Raw genomic sequence first — 18936 nt, 5'->3', positions numbered from 1 at the left:
TGTAAAGAGCTTTATAAACCATTAAAAACAAAACAGAATTTGACCTGGCAACTCAAAGAGAATAGCTGAAAAGTCCTTTTAAGCATACAAAAATATGTTTATCATATTTAGTAAAAACTATGCATAGCAGGACTACATCACTTTTTAACCTTAGAAGACTGGAAAGATAAACAATTTAAAGAAAGCCAACTTCGCGGGGTGGCAAAAATATTCTAATATGTTTCTTTCTGAACAGCTGGACAGACGGCATGCAAAAGCCAACCTATAACGGTACATGTGGCATGTTCCCTTGTGTTAAAAAAACAAAACAGGACGAAAGACAGGATTACCAACAAAAAAAAGGAGACAGAGAGACTGAGAAATGTACTCAAAAAGCAAACAGAGATTTTCTTTGGAAAAACCTAACAGACTAAACTAGGGCTAAATCTTTTCAATGGTTTTTAATCTCCTGGTTATTATATTGTAGGTACAAATTACCATCTTTGGAAATAATTCATTAGTTATTTTCAAGTCTTATGGCAATATCTACTACATCATCTGACAAACTTTTTTATAACTGATATAGCAGGCATTTATAGTTGATCACAGATAACTCCACAACACTGATCCAGCTGCAGCTTTAAAAGCCTTTTCTGTGTCCACTGAGGGAACACACATTGTTTCCTTCAACTTTTGTTAGTTACGTCGGGAGGTGGAGAGCACTCCCATCGGCTGCTTCACTCCTCCAACGCCCACAGCAGACAGGGGCAGATCAGGCCAAAGCCAAGAGTTGAGGAACTCAGTCCTGCTCCCTTGGGTGATGGCAGGGACCATCCACTGGAGCCGTCACTACTTCTTCCCAGAGTGTGTATCAGCAGGGAGCTGGAATAGGGAGCTCTGACAGTGGGAACTTGAGTCTGGGCATGCTAACTGGCAGTTTAAGAGCCAGGCCAGGGCCCAGGCCAGGAGACTAGTGACTAAAGTCCTCTTATTGCATGTGCTGGGATGCCATGTGGACAAGGGTTCGTATCCCAGCTGCTCCACTTTCCATCTGGCTTCCTGCTTGTGGCCTGGGAAAGCAGTAGAGGACAGCCCAAAGCCTTGGGATCCTGTACCCACATGGGAGACTCAGAAGAAGCTCTTGGCCCCTGGCTTCAGATAAGCTCAACTCTGGCTGTTGCGGCCACTTGGAGGGTGAACCAGCCGATGGAAGATCTTTCTGTCTCTCCTCCTCTCTGTACATCTGACTTTTCAATAAAAATAAACCTATTAATAATAAAAAAAAAAAGAGCCAGGCCAAACACCTGCCTATCGATATTTTTTTAAAGTAGCCTCTATTATGTAATATTGATCCTTTAAAACATTTAAGCAACATAGCTCCTCAATCACTTCCTCCGATTTTCCTTCAAGCACATATTAGGCAAGTACCTTCCTGGCTAGGTTCAGTGGAAGAAACCCTACTGATATCTATCAATCTGTGTACATGTCACATATACGGCTGCAAAGGGGCTGGTGCAGTGGTGCACCAAACTAACCACTGGCATCCAATTTGGGTGCTGGTTCAAGTCCTGACTGCTCCACTTCCCATCCAGCTCCCTGCCTATGGCCTGGGAAAGCAGTAGAGGAGGACTCAAGTCCTTGGGACTCTGTACTCATACATAGATCCAGGAGAAGCTCCTGACTTCTGGCTTCAGATCAGCTCAGCTCTGGCTTTTTCGGTCATTGGGAAGTGGGTCAGTAAATGGAGGAGCCCTCCTCGAGAGGTGGGGTCAAGGAATAGCTAACCTTTAAAAAAACGAAAATGAGGGCCCAGCACAATGGCCTAGTGGCTAAAGTCCTCGCCTTGAACATGCCGGGATCCTATATGGGCACCGGTTCTAATCCCTTCCCATCTAGGTCCCTGCTTGTGGCCTGGGAAAGCAGTCTAGGACGGCCAAGGGCCTTGGGACCCTGCCCCCTGGGGGAGACCTGGAGGCAGTTCCCGGCTCCTGGCTTCAGATCAGCTCAGCACCAGCTGTTGTCACTTGGGGAGTGAATCATCGGATGGAAGATCTTCCTCTCTGTCTCTCCTCCTCCCTGTATATCTGACTTTGCAATAAAACTAAATAAATCTTTACAAAAAATGGATAAAAATTTTCAAGAAAGATCTCATTCCCCAATTAAAGTCCATTTTTATTGTATGTTGAACATCATTTTGACCTCTTGTTTACAGTTACAGACGGTAAGGAAAACAGACTTCGGTTTTCAAATCACCGTGGCCCGCGTCAATCCGGGGTCAGGCTTACTTTCATTATATCCACAACCTCCTGCTTCACCCGACTCAACTCCTGCTGCAGGCTGATGCGCTCCTCCTCGCTGGTCCTCTCGATCGCTCTGATTTGTTCATCCATTTCTGCCTTCATTTGTCTCCGTGCTTCTTCCGTTTTTTGGGCTGTACTCAAGGCTTTTTCAAGTTCCTCAAAAGCTACAATGAAAACAGCAGAAAACAAGTATCTCAAGAAATACTATCTAGCGTTAAGCGAACGTGGTTTACATTCAGTTGATGCAAAACTACACAGCAGCAGCAGGACAGGTTAAAGAAAAACAGCTCAGCCCTGCTCTCAGCCGGAAGACACCTGTCAGTTATTCAACAAAGCGACAAGAAATTTGCGCTCACTGAAGCCAATCTGTCATTGAATTCTGGACTAGATATTAAAACTGCTCAGGCAGGCCTAAGCTTGCAAGTTTCAGTGAACATACAAGTTACTAAAAGTTCTCTAGTCCACTCTCGTAGGTAGCAAATACAAGACATGAAGCCTTGACCCTGTTAGACAGAGCTGCACCCCAGGGGAAGGATTTCAGGTGCTTTGGTTTCTCCTGGGATTCCTCACTCACCTCTCATCAGTAACCATATACTGCTATTAGATATTCAATGGGACATTTCTAAAAAGTAAGAAAGCTATTCTTGTGCCAATTCTTTTTAAAAAAAATAGCAATCAAAGCATTTAAATTGTTTAACACAAACTTCAAAAAACTTGGTTGACATTTCCTAGCTCAATCACATCTTTTAAGCAATGCATTTTAAAATAGTCGCATGAGGTTTCGAACTGGGGATGTTTGCTGTCGACTAGAAACAAACAATTGAACAGTATGTAGAAAGGCACTATCAACAGGGAGCTCCTGGATGAGACAAGCCAAGAATTGGCATCCCGCAAGGACAGCCACCTTGGCAAGAGGAACAGGGTCTTTGAAGAAGCCAGGTTCCCATCGCAAAACAGAACTCACACAGGGATGGCGCAGAGCTGGGTAATCTGGCACTAAAAATGCACGTCTGTTCACGTACGTGACTGCTGGCACACACACACAGCTGTACGTGTGTGCTGTATGTGTGTGCACATACACATGCTCAAAAACACAACAGTGGCATAACAACACCCTGTGACACTCCCACTGCGATGCTCACCCTCGGTGGCCTCCTTTAGTCCTCGCAGAACAGAAGACCTGCGTGCCTGGTTCGAATCCCAGCTCCTCTGGTAACTACCTTGAAGGCAAGGTACCACGAGCTGGTGCCTGCTCCCCACATGAGAGACCCAGCTGAGCTCCTGGCTCCTGTCTGCAGTTCTCTGCTGTGGGCATGTGGGAGTGTACCACCGCACAGATAATTCTGATGTGTCTCCTTCTGTCTTTCAAATAAAATTAAATACAATAAAAAAAATATAGGAAGCTTCATACTTTCCTTCACCATATAGAGAGACAACAAACAAAACTGAGTTATGAAGATGGGTTGTTAGTCCTATCAGGACACACGTATTGAGCGAGCAGTATGGTCCAAAAGACTAAACTGCCATCTACAACACTGAGATAGCATACGGCCCATTCTAGTCCAGCTCCCTGCTAGTGGCATGGGAGAACCGTGCCTAATAACCCAAGTGCTTGGGACCCTGAACTCACACAGAAGACCTGGAAGAGCCTCCTGGCTCCTGGGTGCCAGCAGAGCCCTAGCCTTTGGGGCCATCTAGGAGTGAATCAGTGGCTGGGAAATCGCTGTCTCTCCCTAACTCTTTCAAATAAATAAATCATCCCTAAAAACAAACAAACAAAGGAAGGAAGGAGAGAAGGAGAGGAGAGGAGAGGAGAGGAGAGGAGAGGAGAGGAGAGGAGAGGAGAGGAGAGGAGAGGAGAGGAGAGGAGAGGAGAGGAGAGGAGAAAAAAATAGCAGGTCCAATTCTTTAAGTATGTAATATTTTCACTTGCAGTAGAATGAGAAATGTGGTAACTCCAACCATAGTTTGGCTTACCAGACAGCAATCCATACACACGGACAAGCATCTTCTCCTAAGCATTATTTTATCAAGCACGGAAAAATGTGAGAGAAAACAGAATTCTGGGAAACACAATTTACTTTATTCAACAGTTTAAAAATAACTTCTCTGAAAGTCATATTAACTCAGGCAAAGGTAAAGGAAAACTATCCAATTTATTCACCTCATATGCCTCAAGCATAAAACCAATGATACTCACATAAGGTCTACGTGCCAAAGAATTATCAGTTAGCTGAAGTTACTGTTAAAGATTGCTGTTCTTTCTAACTTTTCTGGCATTTCCCTACAAACATCAAAATAATAACCCTTAGAAGCATACTGAAAAATAAATTTTTTTTAAAGATTTATTTTTTTTATTGCAAAGTCAGATAAACAGAGAGAGGAGAGACAGAGGAAGATCTTCCATCCGATGATTCACTCCCCAAGTAACCACAACAGCTGGTGCTGAGCTGAGCCAATCCGAAGCCAGGAGCCAGGAACCTTCTCCAGGTCTCCCACGCAGGTACAGGGTCCCAAGGCTTTGGGCTGTCCCCGACTGCTTTCCCAGGCCACAAGCAGGGAGCTGGATGAGAAATGGGGCTGCCAGGATTAGAACCAGTGCCCATATAGGATCCCGGCATGTTGAAGGCGAGGACTTTAGCCACTAGGCCACCGTGCCATGCCCGAAAAATGAAATATTTAAAGTAAAATATTATATTTGCTCCAATTAGCTAGTCCTTGACTATACATTCTAGTGTCAAACAGAAACCATCGTGACTAACAAGAAAGTAGCTTTCTCAGACAAAAATCAGTCAGGTGAACAAAGGATTAAGGGAAAGAGTTTGCAACGAACAGCTTCCTGCCTCGACGTATTGAAGGTTTAAACAGACGGGAGAAAAGGGGGAAAGAGATAAGGCTTTCTAACACTCAGATGTCATCAGACCACCTGAATGCTACTCTCCAGGCCGCATCCCAACACTCTTAGATACGTCACCGAAGTAACTTAACTCAGACTCCCAAGAAACTGAAAATACTTGGGATAGTCTTCGGACAAAATAGTCTACAATCGAACCCTCGTCAATTAGGCAAGAGTGAAGGAGACTTCAGATTGTCAATGCCAAATGAATTCTGGTTTTCATCCTGCAAAGCGCAGAATCCAGTGCAGAATAAGAATAACGCTTTCACCTTTTCAAAACAAAACACCCGTAGTGCACGTTTCTTTTAAAAAATAACATTTTCCACTTTTTTTAACCATGCACAGCAAACGTTAAAATATTCCCCCGTGTTATACTCTGATTGTAGTGTCCACTCCACCAGGCTGGGCTAATCACATGATTACACACCGTATCATTAAACCAGGACACACTCAGCTCTGCAATTTCTGCTTTGCTCCGGCTTTTCACCACTACGTCAGAGAACCCCATAACTTCACACCTACCAAAAAAATCCCTGAGATCTTTTTGTTCAACATCCTCCTTCAAGCACAGTAACTGAGGCACCCAAATTTGCCTTCAGATGATAAGGCAACTCAGATGATAAAAATCTTTAATCTGGATTGACCCTTCAAGCCAAGAATGCTGACACTATCCAAGCTGAGCTGAGAACATTTCTCCCTCAGCCGGAACTTTGAAATCAGTCCAACTACCAACGTCTTTTAACTGAACAACATACAAACATTTTATCTCTAACACACATAAAACTCACCACTTTCCTCCCCTACCCTGCCTTAAGAAATCACTAAGTCCCCAAAGGCTTTTCTTTAAAAAGCAATAAAACCCAATGCCTTATACACACCTACAGAGAACCCGTTACAAACCCATGATGGATTCTACACTGTCTCTCAAAGGAAGCCACTTCCTCCCAGGAAGCCAGCCCCCAGCCGCTGGTCCCACTTCAGTAAGAAAGGCACAGAGTCCCTTCCAGATTGGAGCCTTCTGGCCTTCTGACCTCAGACGCACAGACAGTCAGGCAGTAGCCAGACCTGTCATGTTCTAAGTGAATTCCCGACCCTTTCCTCAGTGCCATGCAGCTAACGTTTAGCCCACGTCCTGAGCATCACCTGCATATCTGCATAATGATCTTCCCAGTCCCAACGCGGGGTAAGTGAGCGGGGAGGGAGCGAGCATGCGGCAGCCAGCGCTGGCAGGTCTCCGCCAGCCTGCAGAGTGCGTGGGCAGACACAGCACACACCGAGACCGGGGGCTAAGCGCGAACAGGGGCGGAATGTTGCAAGAACACGCGTGTTCTTCCAGAGCAAAATTCAATGTATCTCAGGCAATTTTCATTTCTAAAAAAGTATGGTCCTCTACCAGTTCAGTAAAACGCCAAGCAGGCCTTGTGTGGTTATCTTCCCACGTTCTCCTTCACAGCAGGTTCATCCGCCTTCTTGCGAGTATGGAAAATGGACAGACCTTCACTAGAACAGCTGAACGAGAAAGGCTAAGAAGCCACAGCTCAGTAACTCAATCCTTTTCTGGTCAAATATTGCTGAGTCTTTATCACCTGTTGAGCGTGTATTAGGTGGTGCAAGAAAATGTTCCACCAAAAGATGGTTGACGCAGCAAGGAGCGTAGGAGAAGAATGGAAAAAAAAAACAAACAAACAGAAATATGAAGAGTGGTGCTGCTTTTACCATCCACTGCCTTTCCCTTCCTCATCTGGATTATCTTAAACAATCACAAGTGCTAGAATTTGGAGGTGACATGGAGTATTACTGTTTTGTTCCAGAAAACACTTCAAAACAATGTTAACAAGGCTGCTTCTGCCTTGCACCATACACAATAGACGCAGACGTGTGGAAAGGCTGCCACGCTCTGGATCCACTACCGACCCCGAGCACCTGCCCGTGGGGCCAGGCGGTGGTGCACCAGTTAACACACCACTTCCTAGGATGCCCCCCTGCTGCAGCCTGACCTGCGGCCCTCTATCCAGTCTGACTCCAGTTTCCAGCTAATGCAGATGCCGGCAGACAGTAGATAATGGCTTAAGTACAGGCGTCCCTAAAATCCACATGGGAACACCCAGACTACACGGGTTCCCAAACCCACACGGAGTACCCAGACTACATGGGTTCCTAAAACCACATGGGGACACCCGGGCTACATGGGTCTCCAAACCAACATGGGGAACCCAGACTACATGGGTCCCTAAAACCACACGGGGACACCCAGACCACACGGTTCCCCAAACCAACATGGGGTACTCAGACTACATGGGTCCCCAAAACCACACAGGGACACCCAAACCACACGGTTCCCCAAACCAACACGGGACACCCAGACTACACGGGTCCCCAGACCAACATGGGGTACCCAGACTACATGGGTCCCTAAAACCCAAACGGGGACACCCAGAGTACACCGGTCTTCAAACCAACATGGGGAACCCAGACTACATGGGTCCCCAAAACCACACGGGGACACCCAGACCACACGGTTCCCCAAACCAACATGGGGTACCCAGACTACATGGGTCCCCAAAACCACACAGGGACACCCAAACCACACGGTTCCCCAAACCAACACGGGACACCCAGACTACACGGGTCCCCAGACCAACATGGGGTACCCAGACTACATGGGTCCCTAAAACCCAAACGGGGACACCCAGAGTACACCGGTCTTCAAACCAACATGGGGAACCCAGACTACATGGGTCCCCAAAACCACACGGGGACACCCAGACCACACGGTTCCCCAAACCAACATGGGGTACCCAGACTACATGGGTCCCCAAAACCACACAGGGACACCCAGACCACATGGTTCCCAAAACCCACATGGGGAGCCCAGACTACATGGGTCCCCAAACATACCGGGGACACCGAGACTGTGATCCCATCTTTGGTCTGTCCCAGCAGGCATTTGGGGAATGAATCAGCAGAAAAGACATCTTTCTCTCCCATTCTCTCCACTTTCCAAATAAAATTAATGAAAAAAATTTCAAAAGACTAAGATGCATATCAAAGGTGACTCATAAAAAACAAAAGCTGGCTACTGACATCAATCAGCGAATCAGTCCCTGTGTCATTATCCAATACTGCTAAACCGCATGTGGCATTGAGCTTTAAAGAAAAAAGACAGCGCTACAAAATGAATGAAAACGAAATATAAATTAACAGATGAGACAATGACAACAAAAGAATAACCTATCAGAAGCCCCATCCAATCCTCACACTTCTGTGAATGAAATCTAAAGACCAGAGCAGGAGTTGGCAGTGTGCGGCTGAAACACCCTGGGGGTCCTGAGCACCTTCCCCGGAGCAGATAATGGAGGCTCACTTTGCCACATCCCTTCTTCTTTACAAACATTAACTAAAATTACACATCACAACAGAAACGAACATGGAAAATCCAGCTCTATTCTGTCAAAGGATGAACTAAGCCAAATTATAAAACAAGACCATTCTTCCTAGCAAACTTTATTTTGGAAAACAGAGTTATATTTCATAAAAGTATGCTGGTCCGATACAGGCTTATCATTGTCCAAGTGAATTGACTTTTTTAGTCTTTAATTACTAATGCAATGAATATCTATACCTAACTCATGAATAAAGCTCTCTGGAATCCCCCAAAAGTTTCAAGAGTCTCCTTGGATCCAACAGCTTGAATAAAACTATTGGTCTATAGTACAAACATAAATGGAAAGAAAACACCACCACCCAGTGGCAGGAATCAGACAGTGCAAGGTGTACAGAAAAATTAGAACCTTCAGAAATTCTTCAAATATCACATTAACGGAGATCTATTTTTAAGATATCTTCTATTTTCATGCACACCTTAATATAGAAAGATACCTAATAAGTACTCTGAGATACCAAGCTAATCTTGAAAACTGCTGGACCAAACCAAAGAACTTTTAACTAAATTGGAAATACGATCCTACATCAAAGATGTGTGTTTTTGAGCTTCTCGTGTGCTCTATTCACAGTGATCCTTCCTGGAATATTTAATTTTTTTCTATTACATGTGCATTTAGTGCAAATTTGCATACATAATGCTCATCCAGCATGGCATAAATAAGATCTACTTTGATCCATACTTTTTTTGCCTGAGAAACATGGAATTTTCTTTGTAAAGCTTATTCTAAGTATCTGTGATAAAAGCATAAAACAGCCCTTACCCCAGTCCTGTTCATACAAGGCTTGGGAAAGGCACCATGATTCACTTATTGGCATGTGTGGATGCACAAAAATAAGATGTTTTGTGAGACTTAAGACTCCAAGAAAATTGTTAGATAAATTATCAGCAACTAACACAGAACTTAAATACATACCTAATTTATATCTTGTATATAAATGCATATATTACATATTACAGAAATACATAAATGCTATTTTAAGGGATTCTTCAAATACCAAATATATGCCACTGAAGAAGTCTCGTATCATGGGCCTATATACTACACAAGTGAATGATAAAAAGACTTATTATCTGCACAAACACAACATGACAATTTCAGAAGCAGAGAATGTTATGAGCTAATCCGAACTTTAAACACAGCCAATCATATCAAACACGTAACATCAGAAATGAGAGCAGACATGAGAAGGAAACGGGATTTACAAACTTGCGGCAGTCTGAAAATGTCCCTAACCCAAGCACAATATTTTCTTCATCGTGCATAATTGTAGCAAGGACATTTTTAATACAAGAGCGAGGAAGGCTTCACACTGCAACATGAGTTATGGTTTTTTTGTAATGATTATATTTAAATCACTTTCAAAAAGATGAAAAACTCTGTAAGCAATCAATTTATCCTCAGAAAAAAATATGGAAGATATTCCAAGATAGGGTATAAACTAAGTCACAAAATTGCTATCATATTATTCATAATAGCAAAACCACAAAATAATAGAAGGGGTGGAATAATAGGAAAACGGTTACCAAGTAGGTAATGTACATGCACTCTGACACAGGCACCACAGTGTGTTAGTACTTTGGCCACATGTTAAAGAATTCCCAGTGTGACGCTAAATGGGCGGAGTGAAGAAGCACAAAATGTGTACACAATGTTGTTGCAAAAAAAAAAAAAATTTTTTTTTTTTTTAAAAAGGACTGGAAAACAGACCACATGGAAGTGTAATGAAACCATGATGCACTTTTGTCTCCCAATTTTTTGGTGCTATTCTGAACTAGTAACCAACAGTTACTAGTGTAATGAACCACTTCCCCTCCTACCCCGTTTAACACACATACACACCCAACAGCCAAGACCTAGTGTAAACCAGCCTACAATGGTGCTGCACTAAGAATATAACTTTCTTGACAACTGTATATATATATAACCCTAACCCTAACTTCCTAACACCCCAACACAGCATTATACACTTCGGCTGAACTGCCAGATTACACCAGGTTAAAATCTGGTTACTAGCCCATCACCTGTTTTTAACTGACACTCAGAAACTTAACGGTATCAACAGTTGCAGTGAAGTGCTCGTAACAAATATTTAGATTTCGTTTTCTTTATCCACTAAAGTAAGTCATTTTCACAAACTGAGGAGTACTACGATGCCAGGCGTTCGAGGGGACTGCTGGGGAGCCCCGGGTGGGTCTAGCACCCTCACGTTAGCACATCACCAACTTGAGCATTTCATCACCGATTTAAAACACAACCCCAGGCTGACACATTCCAGTTTCTTCCCTCTTTGCAACACATGGGAAGTATGACGCTCTTCCTAGAAATGACAGGAGTACTGAGAAATGTTCTTCAGCTCAGGTTGACATCCAGCATGAAGGAGTGGATACAAACACCCAGAGGTCAAACATCAGCAACCGCATCAGAGGGAAACGTGGCAGAGTTGACCACACGTTAGTACAGGGTTCAGGTTCCTTCATGATAGTTTCATAGCAACATGTCTACTGCTAAACCCTAACAGCAGCATGCTGCAATTGCATTCATCCTGCCTTTCCGTGGCCAAGTCTTGGGTAACCTTTCAATTTGTAAATCTGAGACAAAATTTAGCAGAGCAACTGAATTCTCCAAGAATTAGATAATGTTTACAAACGATTTTTCTTTCTTTTAAAAAAATTATTATTTTCTTATTGGAAAGGCAGACTTACAGAGAGAAGCAAAGACACTAAAAATGAACACTGGTTCATTCCCCAAGTGGCTGCAACTGCCAGAGCTGAGCCAATCTGAAGTCAGCATCAGGAGCCAGGAGCTTCCTGGGGTCTCCCACACAAGTGCAGGGTCCCAAGGCCCTGGGCCGTCCTCCACTGCTTTCCCAGGCCATGGGCAGGGAGCTGGATGGGAAGTGGAGCAGCCGGGACATGAACCAGCACCCAAATGGGATCCCAGGCATGCAAGCCAAGGATTTAGCCACTACACTAACCAAGCCAGGCCCTGCAGATTGGTTTTCAAAACCTTTACATAAACCTTTTCTGTTTAGCATTAACAGAAATTGTTCTTACAAATAGCGTGTCTTTTTGCATATGAATTAGGAATTACATCCCACTTGATTAGTTGCACTCAGACTCAACTAAGACTAGAACATGGCATGTCCTTGGGGTACAAAACTAGTTTTCATTACAGATTTAAAAATCACCGTCTACACTGTGGAACAAGTGTGTCACAACTTTCTCCCTCAGGCCTCAATAATTAAGCTGATGATAATTATACAAATAATTCTGCTGATGATAATTATACAAATATAATTTTTAAAAAGATCTATAAAAGAATCTATCTAAAGACCTTCCACAGCAAACGTATCTTTCAAATAATTTAAATACTAATTCTTAAATATTCATTAACTCCTAGTATTTTGAATACTATTCTCAGAAAAGTATTTGCAAAAATATACTTTCATGAATATCACATTTGAAGATCAAAAAAAAAAAAAAAACAAACAAAAACGTAAAAACTGTGTCTGGGAGGAGCAAGGAAAGCCATACTACTGAAGACTGGACTGGAAGTTACAGGGAGAAAATCTGAACCCTTCCATGGGAATTAAATATAAATTGTCTATTGATCATTTTCCCTTAACAGTCTGATGTTCATTCATGAGTTTCTGGCTCCTCACAAAGCATATCCCCAGCTTAAGGAAAACTGAATCTCCTAGCCAACATCATTTTTTCTTTGCTGGCTACCACATTTAAGTCAAAGCAATCCTGAAAGCACAGGGGTTGTCCTAGGACTGTACCCCTTTGCTTTCTGTTTGCTGAGAGCAAACTGCTTAACGATGTCTCACAACGCTCAAACTACAAGCGCATAATCAAAGATTAGATTCTTGAGGATGTTTCTATCGACTGCTTCTCAGGAGAGATTTTCCTAGGTTTAGCCGAAACAGATTCATTAGCTAAACCGTCTCTTTTACCATAACACAACTGCAAGAACATTAAGGAAACATTGATGAGAACTATTTCTCACGCAGTGCGATTCCCTACCTTCACATTTTACGGTCTGGCTTCTAAAATAATTTCTCAAAACTGCATGCTAAAGTTAGATCCTCATCGAATTCAAGGACTTTTCCAAAGTTTTCATTCTCCCCTCCCCATTCTTAAAATACCTCCTAATTCCTATGGCTTGTTTGGCTAACTATTTTTTCTCATTTATTTCTCTCTGCCAAACTCCAGCCCTCTCTGGGGCAGCAGCACAGACGAAGGAAGTACAATGCCATGCTTGAAATCCTGTCTGTAAACGAGTTACTCAACTTCCAACAGCCTTTGGCTCCCATCTTTGTAAAATATAGGTAACAAACAGTATTGTCTCCCAGAACTGGGAAGACTGAATACAAGTAAATGTTAGTACCGTACTTCCAGCACAGCCTCACGCTGGCTAGCACAGCTGCTGCTATCATCATTCCTGCTGGCACCTTGGTAAAGCACAACCTTTAAGAGAAATTGTCCTCTCCTACAGGTTAACCCACCAGCTTCAACTCCTGAAGGATGTGCCAATTTCTCATTTTCAAGTTTTTATAAGGCAAGACCAATGGGAATGCTCAGAACTGGCTCAAACTCAAGTATTAAACTCATCAACTCACCTCAATGGTCACTTTTATTCCACACTAATTCCACACAACCTATTCAGTTTCCTAAGACTTCAGAGTTGGGGCCAGCAATGTGGTGTAGTTGCTTAAGCCTCATTCTGTGATGCCAGCATCCCTTATGGATACGTGCCCCAACTATTGCTTCTACTCCAGCTCTCTGTTAATGTACCTGGGAAAACAGCAGAAGATGACCCAAGCGGATGCACCACGTGGTAGACCTGGATGAAGCTACAGGCTCCTGGCTTGGCCTGGCCAACCCTGCCTCTGCAACCATTTAGAGAGTGAGCCAGAGGACAGAAGATGCTAGCATGCTTCTCTCTCTTTCTAGCTTTACCTTTCAAATAAATAAAATATATCTTTTTAAAAAGGCCTTTGGAGTCGTCTCCGATTGCTATGTTCCTTCTGTCTTCCAAGTTGCTAAACACCAAGCTTTGCAGCTTCTGCCTTCCCTTCCTTCCCACAACCTGCCCCTCCCGTCCCCACAGTGCCGGGGTGACTTCAGTCCTTCAAGCTGGATTTCCACCTTTGCTTCTACGTTTGACTTTGCATTTCATTTTCTCCTCTCCGTATAATACTAACTTCCATCATGCTGGCTTCCTGTTACCTTTCATACCAAAGTCTAAAATCAGTTACTCACCTTTTTGAAATTCAACAGGCCAACCTGATCTCCCACGTCAGCCAAAAAGGCCCCAGCTGACTAACACGCCCACTATGCTGCCGATGGCTGTCCGTGGTCTTGCAGCACCTGAAATTGTGCAGCCCCATCTCTGTCTACGCTCAGTCTATTCATTATCTGAGGTTCAACTCAAAACTCTATCCTCATTGACCTGAGGATACAACTGGTCTCACTCAACTCCTTCTAATGCCCCTCTCTTGCTGGCAGCACCCAGTGTTATAACCTGTCTCTATACTTTAGAATCTGATGGTCACCATGCTAACACATACAACATATATATATATAACACTGAACTGCTTGCTCATCACTCCCTTAAATGCACAGTGTACCTTTTGTTTGCTTAACTCAGGGCAACTACAAAGTGGCAGTTATCGTCTGCTTAGAAGCGCCTGTATTTTAAACCTGAATTTTGATATTCTAAGGTAGTCAGCAAGTTTTCCATAAGGGCATAGATTTTAGGCTTTAGGTTTTACAGATCACACACCTGCTTCTTTTTTTTGACTACTTAATCATTTAAAAATCATTCTTGAACCGGATTTATTGCACAGACCACATAGCGTGCGCCAACTCGGAACTCCTCTGACGCACAGCATGGAGCCTCCGCACGGTCTGCAGACCTGAACATTTTCATCCGCAGTTTGAAACGGTCAGCCACTTTAAGCAACCTGTGAGCTCCAACAGAAAACAAGTCATCTCTGAGTCCTTACCAGCTCTTTCTGACTTCTCTTTCTGTTCCCGTAATTCCTCTCCCTGGGTAGTCATCTGCTTGATGCGACTACGAAGCTGAGCAATTTCTTCTTCTTTCATTTCCAGGGTCTCGTGCATCTGGCGCTTGGTCTCTGCTATTACCATTCCCTGAACAGAAGGGAGATGCTGAAGCATTTGCACGATCCAAGCGCATCATCGACAGCACACATCACACTTTACAAAACGTGTTAGTACTTCACTGAACATGAATTACAGTGGGAGTCGTGTTCCACTCTACCCCTCAGTTACCTGGCATGACAGCAGGATATTTTAACATAAAAAATGTATTTTAATAGTAAGTTTAATCTTGAAGCCATTAACTGTTCTCTCTTGTACTTCCTAACAAACAGAGCACAGCCTCGTGTATTCAGCTCAGAGACAACGCAAAGCACCATGACTGATCTGTGCTTGAAAACAGCGGGGTTTATGCTAGATATATGCTTGCAATGAAGGAATCTCAACTGAACTTGAACTGTGGTTATGCAGCAAGGTGGAGGAATCCACTATGGGGGGAGGGGTGGCGGGAATCCCCAGTGCCTATAAAACTGTATCACATAATACAATGTTAATAACAATTAAAAAAAAAAAAAGAAAGAAAACAGCGGGGTTGCCGCCACACAGGATGGAGCAGGCTGTTCCACAGATGGACCCGGTTTCCTCTCCTCTCCCGAGACTCTGATCCCACCACCACACCCGACTCCCCTCTCTCCTCCAATCTGCTTTCTGCTTTCCCTCTCTGGGTAAGGCACAGTGGAAATGAGAGTCACTGGTGGGAAAAAGATAACCAAATATTATTACTAAAACAGCCATTTAAGACTAACGCATATGGGATGGCTCAGTTTGTCGCTCAGAAAAGGGTTCAGGCTTTGCGACAGCTAGCTTGTGACCTTCACAAGGCAACCGCCTGAGCTGTACGAAGCTCGCCAACCACCGCTTCACACGCTCACCCTCCCAGGTGTCCAATGTTAATGAACGAGGTAGGTGACCCACTGCTATGTGATGTCTCAAACCAAAACCACGGGTCCTCTGGTTTCTTTAAAAGACAAATTACGATGGAAAAGAAAAAAAAATAAAAATCATCAATCCTTTGGATTATAAGAAGTTTAAGACTCATGTCAACCAACTGCAACAAAATACCTCATTTGGATCCTAGTTCCAAAACGGGATCAATGTGTAGAACAGGAAATTATCTGAGACTGAATTAAGCAGCATATTCTATTGAGGAATTATTAGTAAATTTTTAGATGTGTTCACAATAATGAGCTTATAATTTGGCAAAATTAAATGTTCCTGATTTTAGAGCTAGATTAAAATACTTGTGGGAAAGCTGAATCTTAGACTTGCTCTGAAATAATCCTGATCTGGAGAGACACAGGGACTGGCAACACAGAGGCAAACTGGCGGGGGTTCCCAGGGATTGATTTTACTAAAAACAAACAGTTCTTTTGTCACTTTTAAGCTCTTTGTATTTTTCTATGAAGAAGACCCTCATTAAGTTTGGAGAAGAAAGAAGCAAAATAATATTATAGAAATAATAAAAATTTTCAATAACTTGGCAGCTCTGACATGATTTGGGTTTTGTTTTCTGGGAAGGCAAGAGTAACACGAAGAGAGAGAGAGAGAACAAGCGAGCACGCTGAGCGAGCAAGAGCAACAGTGGAACACAGATCTTTGGTAACCTCCCCAAATCCAAGTGGACTCAACAACTGGGGCTGGACCAGGCCAAAGCCAGGGACCAGGAACCCTACCTCGCTCTGCCGCGTGGGGGCAGGACACCACCCACTGCTTCCCAGGCGCATCAGCAGGGAGCTGGGTTACAAGCAGAGCAGCTGGGACTTGAATCAGCGTTCCAATGTGCCATGCAGAGGTCACAGGGCCAGTTCAACACGCTGCACCACACACCAGCCCCTGGCATGTTTTTAATTAGAGGGCCATTTCAAACCTTGGCTCATCACTACAGTTGTCACTCCAAGTCCAATAGCTAAGGGCAAGTCTCATCCCTTCCTCCATCCTTCAGCGTCACCTATACTCGCCAAAATTCGATTTTTCTGTCTATACCAACAGATACACTACCATTTCTTTACTTGTTAGGCGACTTAGAGAATAATTCGTTTCCATATTTGAAAGAATAGACTGATACCACTCCAATTTAGAATACTGTTTTTTGCTATAAATGAATGTATAGATGTATATGTAAGTACAGATATCCTCTACAGCAGATATTCTAATCTACAAATTGAAATTCTGGTTGGGATGGAGAACTCCGAGGCATAGCATCATTTCACATGATACTAACTACAGCTAGCAGCCAGATCCAGGCGCAGTTAAAGGGCGTCTTCAGGGAAGCAGCTGTTGACACATCTGGAAGGCACAACTACGAATGCTTCCAGTTACTTTACTAAAAGTCAAGTTCTGGGCCCCCTGACAAATTTTAGTATCATAAGCTTTATTGTTGGTTACCTTATCTTGTTCAAGCTGTTCAATTAAGTTCTTTGCATCACGCAACTGAGTGATAAGTTTAGTCTTCTCAGCCATATGAAGCTCCTAAAAAAATTTTAAAAGTTCATTTCCATTTCTAGTAAAGCTTCTCAGAGGAGAATGCTAACATTTCATCTAACTTAGACATGTCTAACAGTCCACTGGGAGGAAGGTATACAGCAAGTCTCAAAGGGACAGTAGGTGCTGCGGAGCCCAGGGCACGGCGGAGCCCAGGGCACTGTGGTGCCCGAAGAAGGACGTCCTCTCTGGCCAGTCAGCCGAGTGGAGGAAGGCCTGCTGGCCAGGTGGAGACCACACGGGAACCTGGGGAGCCACAGGAGGAAATGAGAAAGGAGATGTCACCTTCATCTTCTCCAGTTCTTGAAGCCTTTCCTCCAGCTGCTCCTGCAGGGCCTCCTTCTCACTGGTGAGCTGCGCGCACTGCTCCTTGTGTGACTGAATGGTCTCCTTACAGCGCTGCAGCAGGTTCTCCTGACGCCGCACTCTTTGCTGGAGAGCTTCCAGCGTTTTAGCAGAAGCTCCGTCTCCCACTAACAAGAGAGCAAGAAGGGGCAGTCAGCAAGGTGCACAGAACTCTCCGGAAAGTCGGCTAGTACGCACGAGCGCAGCCTGGTACTTCACACTCAGGGCCGCCTCTAGAAGCAACAGAACCATTATCCCTACTAACAGGGGGGCGCCTAATGAGGTCCCTTCCAACCCCCATTCCTGGTTCCCATCTGAAGAATAGTGCATTCACCTCTTACATAATTCAACCCTACACAAACTGAATTGACCCTCCTTAGAACCAAGTTTCATAACCATCTTTTATTAATCAAAATTACAAACCCCCTTCCCCATCGTCTTAGCTCACATCAAAACAAGTCCAGTGGCTCTCTGACCACATTCTAATCCCTTCCCGGGAGGAGTTCTACTGCAGCCTCCTATCTCCAACTCCTAACTTGAATCGGGGAAGTTTGCACATCCCAAAAGGCTACCAAGACCCCCTGAAGCCGAACATACCGGCAGCAAGGTGCTTAGCAACTTCCTATGGCTCTGGTTGGGTCAAGAGTTCTGCACAGCCTCCCTTTATCACTGAGATGAAAAATAGGAATTTGACTCAATATGTACCTTAACACCTCAAAGAACGGAGAGGGGGTGTAGCTGCATTTTAAGACAAAACTTAACTATTCTTTCTCTTTCAGTTATGTATAGGCATCTTAGAATATACGAACATGTACTATTTTTATTTAAAAGATAAAAATACCCAAACAAATACAAGTAGCATATTAACAATAAACAGAACTGATCTGACATGAAATGGACCTACTGCTAATAATAAAAGAGTTCAACACAACAAACTTCTGTATGTTTTCAATAAAATTTCAATTTCATTGAACTATCTGATTTTAAATTTCGACTGTAACAAAATGTCACACAACTCAACGGGTTATGAAACTTTCAAGTTTTAAAGCAGTTACTTCCTCTCTCCTAAATAACAGAGAGACAAGGCAACAAGGTCCTCGCCCCTCTTCCGTCGTGGTCCTCGTGCACCGCCCGGTGTTGTCCCTTCTAGCCTTGAGTTTGCCTTCCAGCCAAACCCACCTGCTGGCTCCACGTGACTCTCCGGACCCTCTTCTTCCTGAGCTTCTACCTCACACAGGGGTTTGGGGAGGTTTGCGTTCCCTGGGCCATTTCGCAACCGCTGCTTCAGCAGAGAAACCTAAAATACAGGTACTTCATTAGAAAACTGATCAGAAAAACATACAGCAATACTACCTGGACAGAGA

At 43.8% G+C, this 18936-nt stretch overlaps 1 protein-coding gene across 2 annotated transcripts in view; it reads right to left on the bottom strand.

The window, feature by feature from the left end:
• Positions 1-18936, bottom strand: part of GOLGA4 (golgin A4) — a 92277-nt gene that overhangs the window by 43635 nt on the left and 29706 nt on the right. For both annotated transcript variants that reach the window (XM_040964746.1, XM_040964737.1), the window contains 5 exons: positions 18752-18869; positions 17513-17700; positions 17132-17215; positions 14632-14779; positions 2265-2443 (listed from right to left, as the gene is read on the bottom strand). In XM_040964746.1, the coding sequence (XP_040820680.1) occupies positions 2265-2443; positions 14632-14779; positions 17132-17215; positions 17513-17700; positions 18752-18869 (717 nt within the window). The remainder of the gene's footprint in view (positions 1-2264; positions 2444-14631; positions 14780-17131; positions 17216-17512; positions 17701-18751; positions 18870-18936) is intronic.

This window comes from Ochotona curzoniae, unplaced genomic scaffold (genome assembly GCF_017591425.1).
Source record: "Ochotona curzoniae isolate NIBS_2020 unplaced genomic scaffold, NIBS_Ocur_1.0 contig_1302, whole genome shotgun sequence".
Classification (NCBI taxonomy): Eukaryota; Metazoa; Chordata; class Mammalia; order Lagomorpha; family Ochotonidae; genus Ochotona; species Ochotona curzoniae.
Note: the sequence above shows the minus strand (reverse complement) of the source record. Positions and strands in the feature narration are given on the sequence as shown.